Genomic DNA, 21,439 nt, shown 5'->3' on the forward strand with positions numbered 1-21,439 from the left:
TACATATGTGCATGATTACCCATGTAGATGATCATGCTGGTGCTCGTTAAGGTGAAGACGTACTTATGTATGTCTAGTGATGTACAGTAAATGTGCACAATGTATGGATATATTTGTATTGGAGCTTGTGTACAAAAATTGCCCATTATAATGTACGAATGCAAAACTACAATAAAAATATTGATGTAATTTATTTATTTATGTAAAAGACCTCAGCACTCTATTGTGCAAACAAACATTGCTGATATTATACACATAATATACTATAACGTAAACCCTCGTTTATCGCGGAGGTTACGTTCCAGAAAGTCCCCACAGTAAATTAAATCCACAAAGTAGCAACCACTTATTTATTATATTACTATTAGGGCTGTGAGGATAAGCGGCTCAGAAAATGGATGGATGGACTGATAAATCACAAATAATCCCAGGGGCCAAATGCACAAAAAAATAATACTCCATTTTGCTTTGAGATGGTATTTTAAACTTGTTGTGCTTCAATGAAGAGAGATTTCAGCGCTAATTACTATACAGATTTATTAGTTCCATAAACACAATTCAATGCCAATTTAAGTTAACTGCATTTCAGAGAGGTGCTTGGTATTTTATTTGTCCACTTGAGATTACCATCCTTTCTACTCATTTTCAATGGGCACAGGTGATTTGAGATGTGACTGATTTTCGTTACAAGTGTGGTCCACAGAAGATAATACAAAAGTCAATGTACCAGAGTAAATTGCTTTTGGAACCTTGATTGTGCTATATTTACAGCTCTCAATATTAATATAGGATTTTAAAAACATTTTAGGGGGATGTCAATTACTCATAGTTTTTCTGGATTCACGACTGGGCTTAGTCCCTATACCGTGCAAAAGAGATGACTGTGAATCGAAACTGAACATTGAAAATTGAACTAATATGATGATGATGCTTAAATGCAGGCTGATGAGGATGACAACAATGACATGTAGTGTATTACACAGCTCCTCCGTAGAATAAAATGCTATAAAAACAATATGGGGTCTGCTTCGGATGCCGCGGTATTTCGGGGGATTAATTTTCCTGTGTGTGTTTTCATGTGTGTTTCCAAATAGTCTTTTCGAGAGTACGTTTTATCACAAGTTGAGCAACTAAAGGGTTTTTCTCCTGTGTGTATTTTCATGTGTCTAACCATAACTGACTTTTGAGTGAAACCTTTACCACAAATTGAGCAAAAAAAGGGTTTTCCTCCTGTGTGTGTTCTCATGTGTGATACCACGTGTGATTTATGAGAGAATGTTTTATGACACATTAAGCAACTAAAGGGTTTTTCTCCTGTGTGCGTTTTCATGTGTCTAACCATAACTGACTTTTGAGTAAACCTTTTACCACAAGTAGAGCAACAAAATGGTTTTTCTCCTGTGTGTGTTCGCATGTGTGTTTCCAAATAATCTTTTCTACAGTAGGTTTTACCACAAGTTGAGCAACAAAAGAGTTTTTCTCCTGTGTGTGTTGTCATGTGTGACACCAGATTTTGTTTTGTAATGAATTTTTGACCACAGACGGAACAACTAAAGTTTCTTTCTTCTGTGTGTTTTCTCATGTGTGTTTCCATTTTGTCCTTTCTAAAGAACATTTTACCACAATTTGAGCAACTAAAGGGAGCTTCCCCTGTGTGTTTTTTCACGTGTGTTTCCATTATGTCTTTTCGAGAGAAGGTTTTACCACAGGTTGAGCAACTAAAGCGTTTTTCTCCTGTGTGTGTTATCGTGTGTCTTACCAGATGTCGTTTCTGTGAGAATGTCTTACCACAAACCAAACAACAAAAGGGTTTTTCTCCGGTGTGTGTTTTCATGTGTTCTGTCATGGTTCGCTTAGCAGTGAATCTTGCACCACAAATGGAGCAACAAAACGGTTTTTCTCCTGTGTGTGTTCTCATGTGGTATACCATGTTTGACTTTCGAGAGAATGTGTTTCCACAAATGGAGCAGGCAAACGGTTTGTCTCCTGTGTGTGTTCTCATATGTTTTACCATATTTGACTTTAGAGCGAATCGTTCACCACAACTTGCGCAACAAAAGGGTTTTTCTCCTGTATGTGTCTTCATGTGTTGTGACATGTTCTTTTTTCGAGTGAAACTTTTACCACAAATTGAGCAACAGAAAGGTTTTTGTCCTGTGTGTGTTCTCATGTGTTGTACCACAGATGACTTATGAGAGAATGTTTTAGCACACAATGAGCAACGAAAGCCTTTGTCATCTCTGTGTGTTCTCACGTGTCTAATATATGCTTTTTTAGCAAAACGTTTACCACAAACTGAGCAGGTAAAAAATATTTTACGCGTTTGTGATGTTTCCTTTTTTCCAAGACTTTTCTCTTTTTTGGAGCTTTGCAGCTGTTTGTTGTCACCTTTGTAGTCTTTGTCCCTCCTTAAAGGTTCTTCCGTGTCGTCACTGTCTGACAGTGGAGCTAAGAGGTTGTCACAATGGTCTCCACTCAGACTGTGCTGATGAAACTGTGACCGCTCGGGTTGTTTGTCTTCGTCGTCTTCACTCTTTACAGAGACACCAGTCGGTGGCAACTTGCTGTCGTCAAACTCCTCATCTTCCTCTTTAATGTGGGGAGGCTGTGGCTCCTCGTGCTCAAAACTGGAGCTCCCCCCAGGTGACTGAGAGGCAAATTCTCTCTGATGAACAATCAGTTGTTGGATGTCTGCAGGGCACAAGACAGACGTGCAAACACCAAAGGCATGAAAAAGGTGACAAAAAAAAAAACATCGTAGGGCGGCTCTGGGGGGGATCCCCGGGGCCTCTGCAGAGAATTTTTTCGATTTTAACATAAATTCAGCAATCTGAAAAAGAATACAATAAGGCAAAATTCTTCAAGCAGAAAAGCATTTATTTACACCGCTTCAGTACATGATGATGTATAAATTGAAGATTAAAATTAAATTTGACTAATTTCTTCGCTTATTTGTTTTGGCCTCCAACTTGAGCCAGGCCCATCTCAACCTGCACCTGATGCCTGCTTCTAGCTGTGCCACATGATCCCAAGACTGATCCCAAATGCATCCAATTTGAAGTTAGTTCATTCTGTGTTGCGACATAATCCTTAACATCGCTCCGTCGCTTAATACATTTAACATTAACACCCATAAACTAATCAGATAATCGTAGGCGCGTTTCCTAATTAATACAAATTGTACTAGCGGAACAGCACTTGTCGCCAGTGTTACGTGCGCTTCGCTGTTCCGGTGGGACCACAACCAGAGCCACGACCCAGAGCACCCTTCAACGCCAAAATACAAAAGACCAGTGCAACAAATACGACTCTGGCTGATCTGATGAGCAAAAATGTTGCTTAAACGTAAGAGTAGCAGTCGAGGATGTCTGCTCCAGAGGTGGGTACAGTCGACAAATATTGTATTCAAGTAAGAGTACCATTACTTGACAATAATGTGACTCAAGTAAAAAGGAGTCCGCCAAAAAATTACTTAGGTGTAAAAAGTACACAGTGAAATAATTACTCAAGTACTGAGTAAATAGTGAGTAACTTCTGATTTTTTTTAACCACAGCATGAACATCAACAAAATAACAATAAAATAAAATGTGAACATGCAAATTCTGATGTTGCTGTGTGCGTGCGTGTGTGTGTGTGTGTGTGTTTGAACAGCCAAAACGACAACAAAACATCTGAAATTTACTCCAAGGTGTTTTCTCAAGTTATAAGTGAGCTGAAATATCCACGTTTGGGCATACAGTGCCAGATAAGTACGACAATACATGAAAGCTGTTGTTTTTGTTCGTCTAAATGTAAACATGAGAATTTTGCCGTTGCCTTCATGGTCACCGACGACCTTCCCAACATGGTGGCCACGTAGCCACGACAATCAGCCGGGCTGGCTTATCTAGTGTTAATACCTATGCCCGGGAAGCCCAATAGAAGACGTGTGAGGTCATGTGACTTTCTTGTGTCGTTTAATTGGTGAACTAGACTTAAATGTCATTGTGACTGATTTGCATGTATGACAAGACAGCCAACAAGGTTAACTAACTAATGCCATGCAGTCGACATTTTTTCTGGCAGTAGCAACACTTTGGTTGTGTGATGTAGTGCTGTAAACTTTCAGACAAGTCCACATTTCAAATTGTTTTGGGAAATTGTGGACGTCGTGTCCTCCGGGCCAAAGACGAAAAGAACCATCCAGACTGTTACGGACGTAAAGTTCAAAAGCCTGCATCTGTGATGTTATGGGGCTGTGTTAGTGCCAATGGCGTGGGTAACTTACACATCTGTGAAGGCACCATTAATGCTGAAAGGTAAATACAGGTTTTGGAGAAACATATGCTGCCATCCAAGCAACGCCTTTTTCATGGACACCCGTGCTTATTATAGCAAGACAATGCCAAACCACATTCTGCAGGTGTTACAACAACGTGGCTTTGTCGTAAAAGAGTGCGGGTACTAGACTGGCCTGCCTGCAGTCCAGACCTGTCTCCCATTGAAAACGTGTGGCGCATTATGAAGCGTAAAATACGACAATGGAGACCCCGAACTGTTGAACAGCTGAAGCAAGAATGGGAAAGAATTCCACCTACAAAGCTTCAACAATTGGTGTCCTCAGTTCCCAAACGTTTATTGGATGTTGTTAAAAGAAAAGGTGATGTAACACAGTGGTAAACATGACCCTGTCGCAGCTTTTTTGGAACATGTTGCAGCCATAAAATTCTAAGTTAATGATTATTTGCTAAAAACAACATTAAATATATTGTCTTTGTAGTGTATTCAATTAAATATAGGTTGAACATGATTTCCAAATCATTGTATTCTGTTTTTATTTATGTTTAACGCAATGTCCCAACTTCATTGGAATTGGGTTTATAAATTGTCTGGGGTTTTCCGCCCCTGGTAGGGTCCCTCATGGCAAACAGGTCCCGGGTGAGGGATCATCAAAGCACGGCTCCAATTAACACTTATGATGATAAAAATAAAGGGACCTAAGTTTCCCTTGCCCAGATGCGGGTCACCGGGGCCCCCATCTGGTGCCTGGCCTGGAGGTGGGGATTGAAGCCGAGCACCTGGTGGCTGGGCCTACACCAATGGGGCCCTCCCGGCACAGCCCGAAGAGACAACGTAGTTCCCCTTTCCCATGAGCTCACCACCCGTGGGAGGGGCCAAGAGGGTCAGATGCGTAGTGAGCTGGGTGGCGGTCCGATCCCCAGCTACAGAAGCTGGCTCTAGGGACCTGGAATGTCACCTCTGCCAGGGAACGAGCCCGAGCTGGTGTGCGAGGTTGAGACGTTCCGACTAGACCTAGTCGGGCTCACCTCCACACACAGCTTGGGCTCCGGTACCACTCTTCTTTAAAAGGGTTGGATTATTTTCTACTCTGGAGTTGCCCACGGTGAAAGGCGCCGAGCAGGTGTAGGCATATTGACCCCTGACTTGGTGGCTGTACGTTGGGGTTTAACCCGATGGACGAGAGGTCGATCTACGTTCCTACCCTCACCTATGGTCACGAGCTGCGGGTCGTGACCGAAAGAACAAGGTCGAGGATAGAAGCGGACAACATTAGTTTCCTCCGCAGGGTGTCTGGGCTCTCCCTTAGATGTAGGGTGAGAAGCTCTGTCATCCGGGAGGGGCTGAGAGTCGAGCCACTGCTCCTCCGCATTGAGAGGAGCCAGATGAGGTGGCTCGGGCATCTGGTTTGGATGCCCCCAAATAAACGTTTTATATTCAAATCACCCATTGTTTTTTTCCCCCTTAATTCAAACTGTATGTTGATATGAAGTTAAAGTTATGATGCTGTTGTGTTAAGTCCATAATTCATGAAAAGTTAAAACAAACCAAAAATAAAATAAAATAGATATGTAGAATACATGTAAACACATGCGTACCTGTTGTTATGCTTTGCTTTTCTCTGAACATGCATGTTTGCATTGTCTTTTCAAATTATAAAAGAAATCACCTGTTTAGTCAGCCACTGCTTGTTGCAGACAAACTTCGTATTCACAGTAAAATACTTTGCAGACATAAGTGAATACTTTATTAATAAATGTCAATTAGTATGAATAAATTCGGACTGCATGAAACTCCACATTCACTCGTCCACCAATCGCTTCTCTTTCCTTCACTGCCTTAGCAGTGTTACTTTATTTTTTTTATGGACTATATTTTCATATCACTAAAAGCCTGCAGCGGCACGGTGGACGACTGGTTAGAGCGTCAGCCTCACAGTTCTGAGGACCCGGGTTCAATCCCGGCCCCCGCCTGTGTGGAGTTTGCATGTTCTCCCCGTGAATTGGAGACTCTAAAATGCCCGTAGGCATGACTGTGAGTGCGAATGGTTGTTTGTTTGTATGTGCCCCGCGATTGGCTGGCAACCAGTTCAGGGTGTACCCCGCCTCCTGCCCGATGATAGCTGGGATAGGCTCCAGCACGCCCGCGACCCTAGTGAGGAGAAGCGGCTCGGAAAATGGATGGATGGATGGATGGATGGATAAAAGCCTGCATTAGCAGCTCAAATTCCAAAGGGGACGTAACTTGACATGTTTCTATCGGTTTCCATGGTGAACTGACATGTCGGGGCTGCATTGATGATGTCTTTTGGTGGTGACCGTGAACATTTTGTAGTGGTGTCCGAATGCTTAGTGATCAAATTCAGTGTCCTATGGAGTGCACTCAAAATTTCCCACAAAGCATAGCAAAAACTAGTGAGCAACCGAAGTTCACTCACCGAGTCGTGACATAACATAATACATTGTGTCATCAGAGAAGAAGTAGTAGTCGAAGAACAAAGGAAGGAAGTCAAATATATAAGGTTGGTAAAGGTTCAGCGCTGAAGTCTTCCACACGCAGCTCGATCAGCTGCGGGCAGAAAAGACCCCGGAAGTCTTTGGTCGCGAATCTTTTATAGTGGAGAGACTGCGTCCATGCAGTCGCGGACCAATCCTAGCTTCGCTTCGGTGTCCGGGTACGTTCGGAAATAGTCTGACGTTCCCACCACACTCTGAGAGTGCAGTGTTCAGAGAGACAGAGCGGGCTCCATTTTCTATGAATTAACGAACGAGCGTGTCGGCCATTGGCAGGCTACTGTACGTAAGCCCGTCCGCCATATTGAATGTGTTAATTGTGCCTGTAAACACTTCGTCCTGCCCGACGTTCCGGCCGCTTTGCCTCCTCAGTGAGAGCGGCGGGCGTGCGCTCCGACTCTCCCAACGTTCCAGAGCTCATAGAGCGTGCTTGGAGTGAATTTCCCAACGTACCCTGTGTTGATATATTGTGCGATTGTTATTTTGCACAGCTAAGTCTAATATATGTACATGTGTACATATAATGCAACTGTATCTTTGTGAGAAGAGCTGGGTTTGTATCTGTAATGGAATGTGGCAAACGAAACGTGCATGCAGTGTTGTGCAAGTGTGCAGCTGTTAATTTCTATCACAGACGGAGACAGACGGAGGGAGTGAATTCTTCGTTTAAATGTCAGTAACGTTTCAACAAAGAAAAACAAAACATGACACTTATTTGTTTACAAAATCCTCTCGTTTTAATAACATGCAGCAATGGTTTATTTTTCTTTCACCGAGCACAACAGCCTACTTTGTTATTGTGCGACAATTGTGACGTCATTAGAGAGCTGTGGAATGTCCGAAAGCTCTTATGAATGAGCTCACTAAATTGTGCTACACTAAATGGGGAGTAGGGAGTACTGAACGATTTCAGACACAGCACCAGTATTTGAGTTTCGGGGACGTCAAGTCACAACTCAGGTTTAGATTTAAGAGCATTTTGAACCTGCTTGCTGGAATAACCCCCTGCTCTGGTAGGAAGCCGCCATGTTTCTTTTGCGTAAACGATTATATGGAGCATTTTTCATTGAGTTTGGACTCCATGTAAATCGCAGTTTGGCCAACCTTTGAAAGGTCTTACATACATAATGACAGAGCAAGCCGCTTATCCACATCACATATTTTCTTTTAGTCCTTATTGCATTGCTGTCATTTTACTATCAATATGAATATCTTTGCTGTATTAATTTGCTAAAAGCGGTAAAAGTCGAAGATTAGTGGACATGTGCACAGACCTTGGATGCTCAACATGACACGATTCTCGCCATCCGCTTCCAGTTGCTTTTGTTGTCGTTCGTTCTCCTCGTATGACGCCATTATTCTGTTAAACATTCAGAATGTTTTTAGTCGCTCCCGCACCATCTTTTTGCACTTTTTGGTGGGTTTGCTATTCGATTTCACCTGATGGCCGTCTGGACGTCTTTGTGTCGTCTCGAAGCTCCGCCAGCTTCCGCCTTTTTCTCTTCGATTGTGGCTTTACGGCAGCATTGTCCATGGCAACGCATGGCTGCCATCTTGCGGCGGTATTAAAGAGGCTTGCAGATGAGAGCCGAGAAAGTCCAAGTAGCATTTGAAAAGTTGCAATGGTTTAAAAAAGATTTTTGTCGAGCTATCCACATTGGACTTTAAATAAAACAACCAAGATGGAATTGAAGTGTCGACTTTCACCTTTAATCTGAAGGTATTTAAGGTTCTATTTCAAAAATATATCAAACCAATGTAGTAGTAGTGGAGCACCTTAGCTAAAAATATAAAAGAATTGTTCAGTTTGTGCTAAAAGCGTGAAATTTGTTACAATTATGCCCAAAGCTATTCCCAAAACAATTGGATATGGAGGAATCATGAACTTTCAACATGGCACCCATTTTTCAAAATGGCTGACAGCAATATGAATACAATATGATATAAAGACAAAATTACTTGAATTTTGACCATACATAGTACTTGTTATTGTCTTTTGGATAATTGAAAATTCAAAATGGCCACCATTTCTCAGCTGTGTCATAGACCTGTTAGATAGGGCTGATCTAAGTGATGAATCATATTTTTCTTGCTGCCGAATTTGAATTAGGAACTTTAGAATTTCTAAGAAGTGCCCATCTGTCTCACAAGACTCACGTTAAGTGAGGTCAAACCTCGAGTCTATCACAGCGAAGACTAGCCTATTCACATTCACCTTCATAGAAACAGAGGACTGTGCACCCTGAGGTTTTTTTTTTTTGCACTTATCCATCCATCCATTTTCTACCGCTTATCCGGGTCGGGTCGCGGGGGCAGTAGCTTTACCAGGGACGCGCAGACTTCCGTCTTCCCAGCCACTTCATCCAGCTCTTCCGGGGGGATCCCGAGGCGTTCCCGGGCCAGCCGAAGGACGTAGTCTCTCCAGCGTGTCCTGGGTTTGCACTTATGACTTTATTTATATAGCAGCTTTAAAAACACATGTACACAAAGTGCTTTGACAGACAGAGTAGAAAAGTCCACACCAAACATCATGATCATATTCCCTCCGTGACGGCCTTCAGAGCCTTCTCTGCTGACCCTGACCCTAACCTTAACCCCTAACCCTAACCCGTAACACTATGAAACTGACCTACAATTACAACGTAATTATTTATTTATATTTATTATAATATAATACAATATGTATATAATAATACAGTATATAGTTATTTGTTTCCAATGGTCTTTTGTCTTCATTTCATAGCATGTGTGCATGTGCTTCTATGTGTTGCCATGTAAATATAATCTGCCCAAACCTTCAGATTCCTAAGTGGTGGCATCAACCAAGTCAAACACACGCACATAGTTGAAATGGTCTAACCAATCAGATTTTAGATTTACCATTCCTGCACGCAAGATGACTCATGTTGGTATTTTTCCCATCCTCTGATTGGTTCAGCTAAATAGTCCTCCGATTGGTTCAGCTGAATATGTGCATGAGAATTGATTTACTGAAGAGGACGATTTTGGGACATTATTAAAAATTCATTTACAAGGCCACTTTTAAAATAATACTCGACTTTGCATGGCAAGGTCGGGTTGTTTTCAATACGGAAAAGGATTTTGGGGCACTTTCAGAGCAGCTTGTATGAGCTATAGCTTACACAGACAGGCAGGAGAAAAGAATGGTGGTCTGCTTCGTCTCCATCAACAATGATGACTCAGATGTGGAGTACAAAGAGGAGGACAACAATGAACGTAGTGTACTACACAACTAAATAAAACATTTACAGATCTTCAGAAGAATAACTTTCAGTAAAGACAATGTGTGGTCTGCTTCGGATACAGCAGTACTGCAGGGGACTACAGTTGAACATTCATTCTCAGTTGTTTTGTGTCCTCAAGTATGCAATCAAACTGGCCCAAAGGGTTTTGTTCTTGTGTGTTTTCTTCTATGTTTTACCATGTTTGACTTCAGAGCAAATGTTTTACCACAAAATGAGCAACAAAAAGGTTTTTCACCCGTGTGTGTTCTCATGTGTGTTTCCATACTGTCTTTTCGAGAGAAGGATTTGGCACAAGTTGAGCAACTAAACGGTTTTTCTCCCGTGTGCGTTCTCATGTGTGATACAAGACTGTGCTTCTGAATGAATGTTTGACCACAAACTGAGCAACTAAAGGATTTTTCTCCTGTGTGTATTTTAATGTGTGATGCCACGTATGACTTATGAGAAAATGTTTTATCGCACATTGAGCAACGAAAGGGTTTCTCCCCTGTGTGTGTTCTCGTGTGTGATACCAGATTGTGTTTTTGAATGAATGTCTGACGACAAACTAAGCAACGAAAGGGTTTTTCTCCTGTGTGTATTTTCAAGTGTGATCCCATGTGTGACTTTTGGGAGAATGTTTTACCACAAAATGAGCAACAAAAGGGTTTTTCCCCTGTGTGTGTTTTTACGTGTTTTACCATGCTTTGCTTTTGACTGAATCTTTTACCACACAGTGAACAGCAAAATGGTTTTTCACCAGTGTGTATTCTCATGTGTGATGTCATGGTTCGCTTTATAGTGAATCTTTTACCACAAATTGAGCAACAAAAAGGTTTTTCTCCTGTGTGTATTTTCATGTGTGATGCCATGTGTGACGTTTGAGAAAATGTTTTTTCACACAATGAGCATTGAAAGGGTTTTTCTCCTGTGTGTGTTCTCATGTGTTTTACCATGTTGGACTTATGTGAGAATGTTTTACTACAAACCGAGCAACGAAAAGGTTTTTCACCAGTGTGTGTTCTCATGTGTGCTACCATGGCTCGCTTTAGAGAGAACGTTTTACCACAAATAGAACAATTAAAGGGTTTTTCCCCCGTGTGTGTGCTCATGTGTCGTACTAGTTGTCGTTTTTGAGAGAATGTTTTACCACAAACTAAACAACTAAAAGGTTTTTCTCCTGTGTGTGTTCTCATGTGTGCCACCATATTTCGCTTTAGAGTGAATCTTTTACCACAAATTGAGCAACAAAAAGACTTTACTCCTGTGTGTATTTTCATGTGTGATACCAAATGTGACGTTTGAGAGAATGTTTTATCGCACATTGAGCAACTATAGGGTTTTTCTCCTGTGTGTGTTCTCATGTGTTTTATCATGTTTGACTTATGAGAGAATGTTTTACCACAAGTTGAGCAACAACATTTTTTTTCTCCTGTGTGTATTCTCATGTGTGATAGCATGTTTGACTTCAGAGTGAATGTTTTAGCACACGATGAGCAATTAAAGGGTTTTTCTCCTGTGTGTGTTCTCATGTGTTGCGCCACTTTTGACTCATGAGAGAATGTTTTATCACACAGTGAGCAACGGAAGAGTTTTTCACTACTGTGTGTTCTCATGTGTCTGACATATGTTTTTCTGGTGAAACATTTACCACAAACTGAGCAGCTAAAACGTTTTTTACATGTTTGTGACATTTCCTTGTTGTTTTTACAGCACTTCGACTCTTTGTTGTCACCTTCAAAGTTTGAGTCGCTCTCCATGCCGTCGCTGTCTGACAGTGGCGCTAAAATGTTGACTGGTGGTGGTCCTCCACAGTGGTCTCCACTTGGACTGTGACGATGAAGCTGTGACCACTGAAGTGGTTCGTCTTTGTCTTCACTCTTCATAGAGACATCAATCAGTGGCAACTCACTGATATCGAACTCATTCACTTCCTCTTTAACGGTTGGAGGCTTTGGATCCACCTCTTTGTCTGTAACATGGGGTGTCTGTGGATCCTCATGCTCGAAACTGGCGTGCCCTCCATTCGACTGGATGAAAAGTTTTTCCTGATGAACAATCAGCTGCTGGACATCTGCAGCACACAAGCGAGCCAATGATGTTACTGTAACTACTGCAATGCAGTCAACAATTTTTCTAGCAAAAACAACATTGTCGTTAATGTGTGATGTACTAAGCTTTCAGACATATTGGTGGACAGCCAAAGCATAGTCACACACTGGTTGTTTGTTAAATCCAACTCTTGGCACCAAAACTAAGCCCATTTAAGCCCATTTAAGTATCAACTGTGGAACATCTGTAACATGTAACCTAAAACTATGAACTACAACTCCTATTACTACTTTTGTCTTGCTAAAGACAGACAAAAATGATTGTATCTCCTGCAATTTTGCAGCAGTATCAGTAGTGAGCAGCGCACACAGAGCCAGAAGAGAGCAGACATACTGTACTCGCAAATTCCACAGTAAAATGTATGTATGAAAGAGGTTACGCCTCACGGTGCTACATCTTTCATTGCTGTAATTGGATCGCTAGTGGAAAAGCAAATGCAAAAGGAGTGACTTTTGACAACTTGGCCCATGAAGGCACTGAGCAACAAATCGGTGCCTCGTTCTTCACATACTACTGGTACACTTTCATTGCTCAACAACTCTCCATACTCATATTTTTTTATGTCCTAAATGTATATTTTGTCATAGTGGCTGTTTGTTGTCATACTAGAGTGGCTCCAACTAACTGAGACAAATTCCTTGTGAGTCTCGTAACATACATGGCCAATAAAGGTGATTCTGATCATGACTAAAATATGTACATTGAAAATGGTATGTACTGCACGAACAGTATGTAACGTTTTTTTTTTAACGTTGCTAAACTTTAACCTTCAACGAAGCGTTCCGAACAAACGGATATATGGACTGTGTATCTAGGCTGATTCGTGTAAGCATCAATCTCCTTTTCCTTGACAAATGTTCAGTCTTATCACCCTCATTGCAAATTGATGCCAGTAATAGATGGAATGAGATTTTGTTCCTCCCTGATCACCTTTAAGTAATTCACCATTTTCTGACACGGGCGAACAGTTGTTTTTACGCCGCCGTATTAAGGAGAGTCTCAATTGTCTTAAACACGCATGGAGGAGTGATGATCGAGCATCGAGGAGCCTCCATGGGCTATCTTAAATCGAAGGACGTCTGATGTATCCTCTGCGGAACTCTCATAGCTCCTTGATGGTGACGCACTGTATGAAAATGGGCGTGCACCAGCATGATCGTGAATGGAGCAGAACCTTAAGTTAAATAGCAAATCTTCTGGTTTTGTCATTCCTTGATTATTTTATTCTGAACATATTTTGCTGAGTGTCTGTTGTATTTGGGGCAGTATTTAATACTAAAATGACTTAATTACTCTGGCTCATCGTTGGTATACGCCTAACCAACCACCCATTAAACTGTTGCATTGAACGTAATACATAAGCAACATACATTAGTGTTACACCAAGTAAATGGTATGGTATTATGATGTAAAAAAAAAATAGCACAGTACAAGCGGGGTGGGGGGGGTGGGGGGGGGGGATGTAGGAGAGCACGGGATGGGGATTGACTAATCATGATCATCTTTGCATCTGCAATGTTGTAAAGTGTAACGGTGTTGATTATATTTGATTTTAAAGTAATCCCTCTTAATATTAAAGCATTAAGTGAACATTTGTGGTGTTGGTAATTATCTAGCCACGCAGACGGGTCATTTGTGAAAGTCTTCTATGACGGTATGTCATCTTTTATAGCCGTCTCAAATGACGTCATCGAGTAACGCTTATTTCCCAACATTCCTACCTCCTCCTGCATCGCTCTTCTGTCAATATCCTCGCTCCACTATGGAATTTCTAGTTGGAGGAGCTAGGACCGAGGAAGTTCCAAATAGAGAAATGAGAAAACACATAGGGTACATCTCATTTCTATATTTGAGACTTCCTCGGTCCTACCTCCTCTGCTTACATGCTAGCTCCTCCCATGATTTCATGATTGATACCAATGTTAAACATATTAAAAGTAGAAGACTAACGGACATTTGGACAGACCTTGGATGTACAACACGATGTGATTTTCGCCATCAGCTTCCAGTTGTTTTCCTTGACGCTCGTTCTCCTCGTGCGACGCCATTGTTCTGTTAAACAGTCACAGTATGTTATTTTAGTATTAGTCAATACAGGGCCAGCAGTTACATATTTTTTATGAAATTTTCACTCGATTTCACCTGGTAGCCGTAGTGCTGTTTTGTTGTTGCCTTGAAGGCACGCTAACTTCCGCGTTTTCCTTCTTCGATGGTGGTTTTACGGCAGCGGTGCTCATGGCAACGGACGGCTGCCATCTTGCAGCGGGCGTCAAGCGGGCGTTAAAAGGGCGTCAAGAAAAGAGCCGAGAAAGACGAAGCAGGATTCGGAAAGTGATTCAGGCGGAAATGTCCAGAAAAGCTCGTCAAAAACGGCACATTTCTCCATTTTTATTGTAGCCATGCCCCACCAAAAGATGGTCTGACTGTTGCACATATATATTTTTTTTATTCGTAATTTTTTTTTTTTCCAAATTTCAAACCAGTTGTAAGAGCTTTTGCCTCATCGAAGGACAGCTAAAGGAATAAATATGTTGCACAGCCCATTTGATTTCATTAGTCATGCTTTTGCTTACCGTTGCCGGCTGGTCTCCTAACTTTTGTTTTACCGTTGCAAGTTACCGTTTGTTTTATGGACTAGGTTTCGGTGCGTACCTTTCAAAATAAAAGCTCAATTGCTTAAAACAGGAAGTAAAATCAAACCTGCATGTATTAAATATAAATAAAACAAGCATCTAACCTTGGCTGTCCCTTTGATGAGCTCATTTCTAATCCTATCCAACCTGATCACTCCTAGTGGCGTTATTAGGATACCCTCAATATTTCTAGGTAAGACACGCCCTGCTCCAATATTACTGGCTTCAGGACACTCGCCGCTGCACTATAATTGGCTGTTGTATCCCTATAGAACACGCTCTACTGCTTTCAGACCCTGAAAACGATGTTAATGTTTCGCACTAATCCTTAAACTCATGTTAAATGGGAGTCAGCACACATTTGCCACTATTTAAAGGCCTCTGATCGACCCCAAATAAAGTTCAGGTGTTCAAATAGCTTTTACTTACATCATAGTTGTTTTTTTTCCCATTGAGTTATAAAGTTTACAGGTTATACTGTTATTCACTGTCACTAAGGGCAAAGAATCCATGATGTTGATTCTGCGATTTTGCGGCGGTACTGAAGTCAGCTCATGATGAGGAGGAAATTGAGGACGAAAAACAGCTGTAAAGAGATCAGTTTTACAAATCTTCTTTATAGCAAAGAATTGAGCATACACAAACAAATCATGTATTATATCACTTTTGAACCCTTACACACATGCACAAGATGTTGTTAAGGAGGTGTTGCATTTGACTGAGAGATAAAGATCGTTGTAAGGTGGGCAGGGGAGCACTAAGTTTAGGCTGGGTTATTAGCAGAAGTTACGGAGAGTCTTCCATGCATGTGACTGTTTTTTCTGATGCATTTTACAAAAACATCTGTGAAGTTACTTTTATAGGGTAAAGTTGTAAGGTGAGTTTGAAATTATATTTAAAAAATTTGGGGGGGGGGGGGGGGGGGGATATTAACATTTGAGAACATTTACATTTGCTCTTTGGAAGAATAAGATTCAAACAATATGTTATCTGGTTGCCGCAATATTGTGGGGACACTACTGCAAATGTTTTATTCTCAGTTGTTGTGTGTCCGCATGTGTACAGTCAAACTGGTCCTATGAGCATAGTTTTCGCCACACACTGAGCAACTAAATGGTTTTTCTCCTGTGTGTATTCTCACGTGTGTCACTAGATTGTGTTTTAAAGAGAATGACTGACCACAAACTGAGCAACGAAAAGCTTTTTCTCCCGTGTGTGCTCTCATGTGTGCTATCATGCCTGCCTTTTGAGAGAACGTTTTAGCACACGATGAGCAACTAAATGGTTTTTCACCTGTGTGCGTTCTCATGTGTGTTTCACGATTCTGTTTTAAAGAGAATGTTTGCCCACAAACTGAACAACTAAAAGGTCTTTCTCCTTTGTGTATCCTCATGTGTGAGACCAGATTTTGTTTTTGAGAGAATGTTTTATCACAAACTGAACAACTGAAAGGTTTTTCTCCTGTGTGTGTTCTCATGTGTGCTACCATGTTTGGCTTTTGAGAGAATGCTTTACCACAAACTAAACAACTAAATGGTTTTTCTCCTGTGTGTGTTCTCATGTGTGCCACCATGAGTCGCTTTTGAGTGAACGTTTTACCACAAATTGAGCAGCAAAATGTTTTTTCTCCTGTGTGTATTTTCATGTGTGTGCCCATGTGAGATGTTTGAGAGAATGTTTTATCGCACAACGAGCAACGAAAAGGTTTTTCTCCTGTGTGTGTTCGCATGTGTTTAACCATGTCTGACTTTAGCGTCACCGTTTTACCACATATTGAGCAACAGAAGGGTTTTTCTCCTGTGTGCGTTCTCATGTGTGATACCATGTATGATTTATGAGAGAATGTTTTATCACATACTGAGCAATGAAAGGGGTTTTCTCCTGTGTGTGTTCTCTTGTGTTTTACCATGTTTGGCTTTAGAGTGAAATTCTTTCCACAAATTGGGCAACAAAAGGGTTTTTCTCCTGTGTGTATTCTCATGTGTGATACCATGTTTGACTTCAGAGTGAATGTTTTACCACACAATGAACAAATAAAGGTGTTTTCTCCTTTATGTGTTCTCATGTGTCTAATCATATGATTTGTAACAAAACCTTTACCACAAACTGAGCAGGTAACATGTTTACGCATTTGGGAGGTTTCCTTGTTGCCAAGAGTTGTCCTCTTTTCAAAAAATGTCAATGGATTGTGGTCACCCTCACAGTCTGTGTCACTCCTCAAAGGTTCTTCCATGTCATCACTGTCTGACAGTGGGGCTAAGAGTTTGTCTGGTGGTGGTTCTCCAAAGTGGTCTCCACCACATGGACTGCGATGATGAAGCTGTGAAAACTCTTCATGATCGTCTTCACTCTTAACAGAGACAGCAGTCCGTGGCAACTTGCTGACATCAAACACTTTCTCTTCCTCTTTAATAAGTGGATGCTGTGGATCCTCTTCTTCCTCTTTCATGTGCGGGATCTGTGGATCCTCCAACTCCAAATTGGAGCCCCGCCAGTGCGGCTGAGAAGGAATTTCTTCTTGATCACCAATCAAATCCTGGATGTCTACAGGGCACAAGGAAACCAATCAGGTTACTATCCCTACTGTCATACAGTTGAAAAATTTCCGAGCAAAAACAACTATCAATGTGAAATGTAGTAAAACTTTGAAACATATTGGTGTACATGACAAGTGCAGACACTGTTTGTTAGCTAGGGCTGCAGTTAGTGCTGTGTGATATGGGGAACATTTTATATCGCGATAACACTACATTCTGTAATTGTTCAAATGCAACTCTCTCATATGGTTTCCCCATGTAGTATCAAAACTTATAGAAATTTAAAAAAAAAATTAAAATACAATAAAACAAATAGTGGTAAAATACAATTCAAAGTATCTAGTAGTACAACCATATGTCAAGAAATATATACTGTTGTTGTGTACATAAAGTAGTCTAGTGTATAGTGTAGTTGACATCCATGCTCCTCTAGCAGTGACGTAAACGAGTATAAACGAGTCATTGTGAGTATAGCGTCTGAGGTGAAGGGCATCTAAAGTCACACTTGTCACTAGGCATGGGCCGGTTACGGTTTAATCCAACTGTAACATTTGTTTAATAGTTGGATTGAGTGTATATCAATTAGTCATGCCTGGAGAGTACATGTGTATCATTTATTGATATATATATATATATATATATATATGATATGCAAGGCTCGAAATATTTGTTTTCTTTAAGCAGCACTTTTTGCTTATCCTTTATTCATTTGAGAACCAACTTTTAATTTTGAAGAACAATTTTTTGCAGGTTAATCGCACAGCGACCCAAAGCAAGGGTTTCATTAAACAATAAAAATCTGATGATATAATGGGGGAGTTGAATGCAGGGCTGCAGTTAACAAATATTTTAGTACTCGGGAAGCCGACTGAAAATTCTATCAAACAATCGAGTACTTGGATAAACTATATCTTTGGTTGATTAAAAAGCAATTATTAATACAAAATAGAAACTAAAGGTAAAGATTACACTGAAAAAACACTATTAAGTGAACCAATTATGCAGAGTGGGCACAGAGTCCGCGTCCCCGTCGTGCACAGTATAGTTGAATCAAAATGCTAGTTTATTTTTAATCTTTTAACATAGTACTGTAAATATCTGATGGCCAATGAAGTTATTTAAAATAAAAATGTTGCCGGTGTGGGACAGACAACAGGTAATGCCGGATCAGACTACATCACAAAGTTGCTCTCTCACGACTGCACTGTCAGACTACTGCAATAAAATCATGTATTCCGACACCACCGCATCCCGTTTTACGATCATTGGGCTTTATCTTGTCAACTCAAATGCGACCGGATACACTCGGTACTGTGGCGACGACAACAAGAGTGGATCGTCCCGAGTGTATTATAAGGACAAAATGGGGAAAAACGCGTGTTGGTGGCCACCGGTGCTCAGGACAGGAGAGGCTTGCTTGAGGTATGTTCACATACTTTCAAATATGATACAGCTCACAAGCAGGCAACAAAAACGTTATGTAGCCTAGCAAAGTAATGTTAGCACTGACGGTTGTGCGTAAATATGCCGCCGTTATGTCGAATCATGCTCTAAAGTTTCGGTGTGGGTAAAGTAATTTAATTACAATAAAGTAATTTAATTACAGTAAGTTAGCATTTATTATTTCTGTTACGTAATGTTGGTTGGACCTGACTGATGAGAATACACAATCTGACTAGAGCGGTGGTTTCCAACCTTTATGGAGCCAAGGAACATATTTTACAATTGAAAAATCTCGCGGCACACCAACAAACAAAACTGTCACAAAAAGTGGATACGTTACTTCCTGCCATCTAATAGAAGACCATTCATTTGTTCTGTCTGTCACTATCCCGTACTGGTATAAATGGATACATTTATTGTAAATATATTTTTTGGAGCAATTAAGTACACAAGTACATACAGTAAATGAACAGGTCATTTAAATAGACACATTCTTCCATATTGTGATCGGACTGGTTATCGTTTTTTTGTTTGTTTTTTTTTTAACTCGCTGATCGGTTCCAAAAATCCTAATATTTATTGCAGATTTTTTCTTTTTCTATTTCCCGGTTTAAGTTAATTTTTTCCCCATATAAAGCCATTGGTCGTTGGCAGCTGAGGCTAATGAGACAGCTAGTCTCATTGGTCGTTGGCAGCTGAGGCTAATGAGACAGCTAGTCTCATTAGCCTCATAGAAATTGAACCCTAGCAGGGGGAGAGAGAGAGAGAGAGAGAGAGAGAGAGAGAGAGAGAGAGAGAGAGAGAGAGAGAGAAGGGCTAACATACTTTGATCAGTCTTTGAAACGTTTCTAATCCGCATGTATTATGTACATTTTATTCACTAAAGTATTGCTGTTGTTTTGCTGTGGATATTAATCCCTCCACTGAGAGTTCCTTTACTTTAATTGCAAATATTAAAAGTAGAAGACTAACGGGCATTTGGACAGACCTTTGCTGTACAACACGACGTGATTTTCGCCATCAGCTTCCAGTTGTTTTCCTTGTCGCATGTTCGCCTCGTACGACGCCATTGTTCTGATAAACAGTTGGAATATGTTATTAGTCACTCCTCTACCAACTATTCGAACTTTTCTAATGAGTATCGACTCGATTTCACCTGGTCGCCGTCGCACTGTCTTTGTGTTGTCTTGAAGCCACGCGGACTTCCGCCTTTTTCTTCTTCGCTGGTGGGTCTATAGCAGCAGTTACCGTGGCAACGCACAGCTGCAAGGTTGCGGCGCTGTTGAGGACGCTTAAAAAATAAGAGCCAATAAAGACGAAGTAGTACACTATTTGAAAAGTGAGTTTTTTTTTATGATTTTGGTCCGTCTATACATGATTTGAAATAAAACCAAGATGATAATAATAATAATAGGTGGATGACTGGTTTGCACGTCTGCCTGACAGTTCTAAGGACACTAGTTCAAATCCGGCCTCGGCTGTTTGGAGTTTGCATGTTCTCCCCGTGCCTGCGTGGGTTTTCTCCGGGTACTCCGGTTTTCTTCCACATCCCAAAAACATGCATGCTGGGTTAATTGAAGACTCTAAATTGCCCTTAAGTGTGAATGTGTGTGCGAATGGTTGTTTGTCTATGTGTGCCCTGCGATTGGCTGGCAACCAGTTCAGGGTGTACCCGACACAGAGAAAGCGTTCGATCGGGTGGGGTGGCGATTTCTTTTCTACGCCTTAAATAAATTTGGATTTGGCCCCAAATTCATTACGTGGGTTACATTTCTGTATTCAGCGCCGCAAGCGTCGGTTAGGACCAACAACACTTACGCAGACTATTTCCCTCTACAGCGGTCAACGCGCCAAGGCTCCCCCTTGAGTCCTTGTTGTTTGCCCTTCCCATACAGCCCCTTGCAATTTCGTTGCACTCACAAACTCGGATTAAGGGGGATAGTCAGATACGGGCATGAGCATAAACTGTCACTATATGCTAACGACCTGCTGTTACATGTCCCGGATCTCCCGGTGTCTACTGTCTATCCCTACTATTCTAACTACGCTCCAACGGTCAATTCACCTACCTCGGGCTGCATGACACCGATGAATCTGATGATCTTTTTCAGGCAAACTTCATACCACTCTTGACGCGTACTAGAGAGGATTTTGAACGCTGGTCTCTGCTTCAGCTTTTGATGATCGCAAGGGTCAACTCTATTAAGATTAACACAATTCCTAAATTTCTTTATCTCTTTCAATGTCTTTAGATCTTCCTAGCTCAGGCCTTCTTTAAGTGCATTTTGTTTCGGACAAGAGGCCACCCAGGATACGGAGGCAATTTCTACAAAGGCCGAGATCAGACTCCCAAATTTGAGGTTTTATTACTGGGTGGCAAATCTTAGAAAGAAGAGCCTCGAGAAAATTTTGGATGATGTATTTGCTATGGTTTGTGAGAACACAGAGTACAAGGCTGACACGGGGGGGGGGCGAGCCAGCACACACATCCCGTGGGGGAATCAGCCAGGGGGACGCCACCCAATTCCCAAGACCCAGAGTGGTTCCCCAGCCCAACAGAAGCGCCCCGACCAGCCCCCAAGGGAGGGAGCAAGGGGACCGGATCGCCACTCCCAGGGTGTGGCGCTCTGAATAACCGAACGGAACAACGCTCTGAGTTTCCGAATGTTCCCGGAGT

General features: G+C 41.4%; 3 protein-coding genes across 5 annotated transcripts; all 3 read right to left on the minus strand.

Annotated features, from left to right (window-relative positions):
• Nucleotides 1-518: 518 nt before the first annotated feature.
• LOC133400161 (gastrula zinc finger protein XlCGF57.1-like) lies at nucleotides 519-8,337 on the minus strand. Its single transcript, XM_061672484.1, has 3 exons — nucleotides 8,233-8,337; nucleotides 8,067-8,152; nucleotides 519-2,691 (listed from the first exon to the last, which is right to left on the minus strand). Exons 1-3 carry the CDS (start codon nucleotides 8,334-8,336, stop codon nucleotides 1,004-1,006), a joined length of 1,878 nt encoding a protein of 625 aa, XP_061528468.1. The 5' UTR covers nucleotide 8,337; the 3' UTR covers nucleotides 519-1,003.
• Nucleotides 8,338-8,362: 25 nt separating this feature from the next.
• LOC133400158 (zinc finger protein 260-like) lies at nucleotides 8,363-14,756 on the minus strand. Of its 2 annotated transcripts, XM_061672481.1 has the most exons (4): nucleotides 14,723-14,756; nucleotides 14,292-14,405; nucleotides 14,116-14,201; nucleotides 8,363-12,111 (listed from the first exon to the last, which is right to left on the minus strand). In XM_061672481.1, exons 2-4 carry the CDS (start codon nucleotides 14,384-14,386, stop codon nucleotides 10,184-10,186), a joined length of 2,109 nt encoding a protein of 702 aa, XP_061528465.1. In that variant the 5' UTR covers nucleotides 14,387-14,405; nucleotides 14,723-14,756; the 3' UTR covers nucleotides 8,363-10,183. The 2 variants fall into 2 exon arrangements, with proteins under 2 accessions (XP_061528465.1, XP_061528466.1); XM_061672482.1 differs by having other exon boundaries at nucleotides 14,292-14,735.
• A 693-nt stretch (nucleotides 14,757-15,449) lies between these two features.
• Nucleotides 15,450-21,035, minus strand: LOC133400170 (gastrula zinc finger protein XlCGF57.1-like). Of its 2 annotated transcripts, none has more exons than XM_061672547.1 (4): nucleotides 20,832-21,035; nucleotides 19,919-20,041; nucleotides 19,751-19,836; nucleotides 15,450-17,326 (listed from the first exon to the last, which is right to left on the minus strand). In XM_061672547.1, exons 3-4 carry the CDS (start codon nucleotides 19,830-19,832, stop codon nucleotides 15,819-15,821), a joined length of 1,590 nt encoding a protein of 529 aa, XP_061528531.1. In that variant the 5' UTR covers nucleotides 19,833-19,836; nucleotides 19,919-20,041; nucleotides 20,832-21,035; the 3' UTR covers nucleotides 15,450-15,818. The 2 variants fall into 2 exon arrangements, with proteins under 2 accessions (XP_061528531.1, XP_061528530.1); XM_061672546.1 differs by having other exon boundaries at nucleotides 19,919-20,053.
• Between the last annotated feature and the right edge of the window lie 404 nt (nucleotides 21,036-21,439).

This window comes from Phycodurus eques, chromosome 3 (assembly GCF_024500275.1).
Source record: "Phycodurus eques isolate BA_2022a chromosome 3, UOR_Pequ_1.1, whole genome shotgun sequence".
In the NCBI taxonomy this organism is placed as follows: Eukaryota; Metazoa; Chordata; class Actinopteri; order Syngnathiformes; family Syngnathidae; genus Phycodurus; species Phycodurus eques.